At 34.6% G+C, this 1,842-nt stretch overlaps 1 protein-coding gene across 1 annotated transcript; it reads right to left on the reverse strand.

The window, feature by feature from the left end:
- Nucleotides 1-256: 256 nt before the first annotated feature.
- Nucleotides 257-1,339, reverse strand: LOC128639566 (heparan sulfate glucosamine 3-O-sulfotransferase 1-like). The gene has a single exon (XM_053691702.1). The coding sequence runs from the start codon at nt 1,337-1,339 to the stop codon at nt 395-397; it is 945 nt and encodes a 314-aa protein (XP_053547677.1). The 3' UTR covers nt 257-394.
- Nucleotides 1,340-1,842: the final 503 nt, after the last annotated feature.

Here is a 1,842-nt window from a genome sequence, read left to right on the forward strand (position 1 = left end):
ATATATATATATATATATATATAAAACCACACATATATATATATATATATATATATATATATATATATGTAAAATATAAAAATACCACAAAGAAAATTACAGACCAATAGGAACATTACTGCTATATACATAAACCCTAAAAAGAAAAATTACATCAAAATCTTTGAAGATGGTCCTTCAGAATTTCATATAGTAGATTTTTAGACAAACATATCAAATTTGTCCATCAACAACATTATGGCCTTGTTAATAAAAGAGTAGTATCATAAAATCATGTAAAATAATATGCGTCTTTCTTCAAGTATTTTAATTCAATCCCATAAAAGATTGTGTAAGCAACTTGAGCGGGCAATTCACAGCTTGGCATTCTTAAGCTTAATACTGTTAAGCTACATTAGTGCCATTCAAATGACTGGTTCACCATTTTGTAGAATCTTCTATTGTGCTCTCTGAAGTATGAATAAAGTTGTTCTAGAATAGTCTCATTTACAACAGGATGTGGGCGCCCCTTGGATTCATGTAAACATCTTTCTCTCCCATCGCTGCGGATACAGTAAAATCCCTTGGTTTGATTAAAGTAAAAATTTGTGGGCACAATTCTGGGTGGCAAATTAAGAAACCTTTCAACTTTCTGCAACTCCAAAAGAGGAGTTTTGATTAAAGTATCTCCGTCCACTATGTGAATTTGGTCCATATTAAAATACTTCAGCCATCTTTCCATATGCAAGTCATACAAGCTTCTCTGGATGGCTTTATATTTGGTATTAAGTGCACCATTTTTAATAACTATGTCCTCAAAAGACTGCACAGGCTTGTGGTTTTCTAGTCTGTTATAATATACTTGTGTATAATCAGATATAACTCTTTCAGTGGGGTCTCTCAATATAAGTAAAAGTTTAACAGAGCTATTCATGTCATGAATTCGTTCAGGTGCTTGTGGTGATGTAAAATAACCTGGTGTTTTCTCAATTGTAATCTGATTATCATAAGAAAATGGCATAAGACCTCTGTACCAATCAATTCCTTTCACATAATTTTCATCCCAGTCGAAAAAATGCACTTCCGTTGCTGCAACCACAATATTTGGGTGGATGTCCAACATCTCTAGTAAAGCTCTTGTCCCACCTTTACGAACACCTACAATTATTGTCTGAGGTATTCGACGGTTTGTACCAGGTGGCCGGACTTGTGATGAGTAATTTTCACTCTCATTACTAAATACTCCTACTTCATACCTAAGCGCCTCAAGAGCCGATACATTTTTTAGCAAATGGTGCTCAGCTGGAGCTGCCTGGTGAAGAGTTAGTGGAAGAAGAACATATATCAATAGATCGGCCATGTAGAGAGAGGTGAAGTGGTCAGTTACAAATACTGTTGTATTTTGCCACTAAAACCTTGAAAAGCTTTGCTGTTGATGTTTTAGATGAGAACCGTCTAAATATAATGGTTTTCTGAAGCATCTGAAAAGGAAAGAAAACATGAAATTATTATAATATAAATATATCTGTCTTCTATTAAACAAAACACAAATAAAATATGACTTACACAGAAAATTCCTAAATCCTAAAAGGACAATTACATCTGTTCCTGCTTCTCTGCTAGTGAAGAAAAGTACAAAGTCACTGTTTAAGAATTATGCAGGATTAATGGGGGCCTGCTGATAGCAATTTATTAAAGGGACAGTAAACACTAGGGATGTGCATTCGGATCCTTCAGTAGGATCCAAATGCGGAGAAAGGCGGCCATTCATGGCATTCGGCTCTTTTCTGAGCCAATTTTATTTTTGTGAAAGTTCCACACACTAAGATCTGGACTGGCACATATCTTAGTGTATTGAGCTTT

The sequence above is a fragment of the Bombina bombina genome, chromosome 9 (genome assembly GCF_027579735.1).
Source record: "Bombina bombina isolate aBomBom1 chromosome 9, aBomBom1.pri, whole genome shotgun sequence".
Lineage (NCBI taxonomy): Eukaryota > Metazoa > Chordata > Amphibia > Anura > Bombinatoridae > Bombina > Bombina bombina.